This window comes from Bison bison, unplaced genomic scaffold, assembly GCF_000754665.1.
Source record: "Bison bison bison isolate TAMUID 2011002044 unplaced genomic scaffold, Bison_UMD1.0 scf7180017846831, whole genome shotgun sequence".
In the NCBI taxonomy this organism is placed as follows: Eukaryota; Metazoa; Chordata; class Mammalia; order Artiodactyla; family Bovidae; genus Bison; species Bison bison.
This window is the reverse complement of record NW_011477404.1, coordinates 1-2,077: the sequence shown is the minus strand read 5'-3', so window position 1 is coordinate 2,077 and position 2,077 is coordinate 1. Positions and strand designations below refer to the sequence as shown.

General features: G+C 70.5%; 1 protein-coding gene across 1 annotated transcript in view; it reads right to left on the bottom strand.

Annotated features, from left to right (window-relative positions):
* LOC104989229 (MICAL-like protein 2) overlaps window positions 1–2,073 on the bottom strand; it is a gene marked incomplete at its 5' end in the record, with an annotated part of 5,371 nt that extends 3,298 nt beyond the window's left edge. The window contains 3 exons of the mRNA XM_010840854.1: window positions 320–524; window positions 1,155–1,245; window positions 1,951–2,073. Coding sequence (XP_010839156.1) covers window positions 320–524; window positions 1,155–1,245; window positions 1,951–2,073 — 419 coding nt within the window. The remainder of the gene's footprint in view (window positions 1–319; window positions 525–1,154; window positions 1,246–1,950) is intronic.
* Window positions 2,074–2,077: the final 4 nt, after the last annotated feature.

The window sequence follows — 2,077 nt, the reverse complement described above, 5'->3', positions numbered from 1 at the left end:
AGACGCAGACGCGGCTACCCGTGGTGAGGATGAGCCATGTGTCAGGCCGGTAGGCCCAGGCCCTCCCCCTCCTGCCTTCCTGAGCTGGGGCCCCTTGGAGGGTGCCCACATGGGTGTCAGGCCACAATCCAAGTCTGCCCGGCTGGCCCCGTCCATGGGAGGGGAAGGGGACAGAAGCCTGGCCCTTGAGGGCACAGGGGACCTGCTTGGGGAGGCAGAGCGGGGCTGGGAGCAGACAGGCACAGTCACGCCTCACACAGGCATGCCCGCCCGCCAGGACCAGCGGCTGCTCTGCCCCCGAGGGAAGGGCCTGCTAGACCGGGGCTGCCTGCAGAGGAGGGTGGGGGCCTCTGCTGGCAGTACCTGGGAGGCTGGCCCCGGGGCCGGCCGCGCCCGGCGTCCTGTCCACCCGCACAGAGGTCAGCGTGATGCGGATGCCCGCCTTGGAGCTCCCGGACGCCTTCCCGGCTGCATCACCTGCCCGCGGCTCTCTCAGGACCTGAGGTTCCTTTGCCTCCGGGGCCCTGGGCAGAGAGGCAGGAGGTCAGGGGAGGGACACAGGCCTCCCCACACCCTGTGCAGACCAGTCTGAAGCACGCGTGCAGCTCTCGGCCCCGATGGCCTCACCTGGAGAGCAGATGTGTGTGCACAGGTGTGAGCGTGTGCTCAGGCGCACACGGCCGATGCACACACGGCCCCCGCCTGGAGCGTGTATGAGGATGGGTCCCCGCAGCTCACACAGGGAGGCCACCCCGCACCGCGGACCTGCAGCGGCCCTCTCTCCCTCCCTGCCCCTCTCTCTGCCAAGCCTACAGTGAGTGGGGGTCCCAGGTCAGCCCTGGGGGGACGCACCTCGGGTGCTCTCCTTCCCTGGGGCCTCCAGGCTGGCTCAGTGAGGATCCGAGGGTCCTGATGGACCCTCCCTGGAGCCGCCTGACCCCCCGAGGCCAGCAGCCTGAGGGCACATGGCCTGTCCCCCCAGGCTCCCGCTTCCATAGCTGACCCGCACGGGCCGACGGCACACAGCCCTGCCATGGGTGCCAACTGGCCGCCGTGTGGCTGGCCTGTGAGAAGCGCCTGCTCTGTGCCTGCCCGGTGCCCGCCCTGGCCACAAGCGGGGGAGGCTCAGCGCCCCGGGGGCCTGCCACATGCACCTGTCCACAGGGCTCTTCTCCACGGGCTTCAGGCGGGCCCTCCACCCCGCCGGCTGGTCCTCCGGGCTGCCCTGGGGGCTGGCACCTGGGCCTGGATGGGAATAGTCTGCTGGGAAAGGCTGCCCCTCCCGCTCCTCCCACCACCCCACCTTCGGGCGCCCCCACGGCCAGCCTGGCTCCTGGGAAGGGCTCCCCGCTGTGTTGTGTGCCTGGGGGGTCCCTGCCCGCTTCTCCTGCTGCCAAACAGGGTGTGCGCTCCAGGGACTCCGTGCGGGTGTGGGGTGACCGTCTGCAGGCCTCCTCGGCTCCGGGCAGAATGGCCTTCGGGCTGGGGGCTCAGCCACGAAAGAGGAGGAAGAATGCTTTGGATCCTGCGTTCTCTGAGCCGCCCAGTGACCCCACGGGTGCCCTCAGGGGCAGCCCCGGCGCCAAGAAAAAGCCAAGTGCACAGTCCTGCAGCAAAGTGCCCGTAACGCTGGCCTGGAGCACGAGGCCAGGGCAGTCAAGGGCATCAGGGCCTTTGGAGAACAGACCCCGAGGCCAGTTCTGGGCAGTGAGGAGGGACCCACGGGAAGGGGACCCTGCCAGGGCGCCGTCGCCATAGGGCGGCGGGGCTGTGGGGCTGGGCCAGCGGGTGACAGCCCCCCAGAAGGGCCCCCAGGAGCTAGGCTGTGAACAGGACCACGGGCTGGGAACAGAGTGGCCACGACACGGCGGCAGGCTGGGCGTGGGGACGCCGGGGACCCCACCACCCCCACAGCCCGGCCCGCACCCCGCCCACACTGGGGGCTCTTACCCTTGGCCAGCGGGGCCTCCAGCTTCAGCCTGGAGCCAGCACCGGCCCCGACAGCCCCTGAGGAGGCAGCCGAGCCCTTCTTGGCCTCCTGGGATGCCCATGAGGTACTGCCGACATCCGGGGGGGT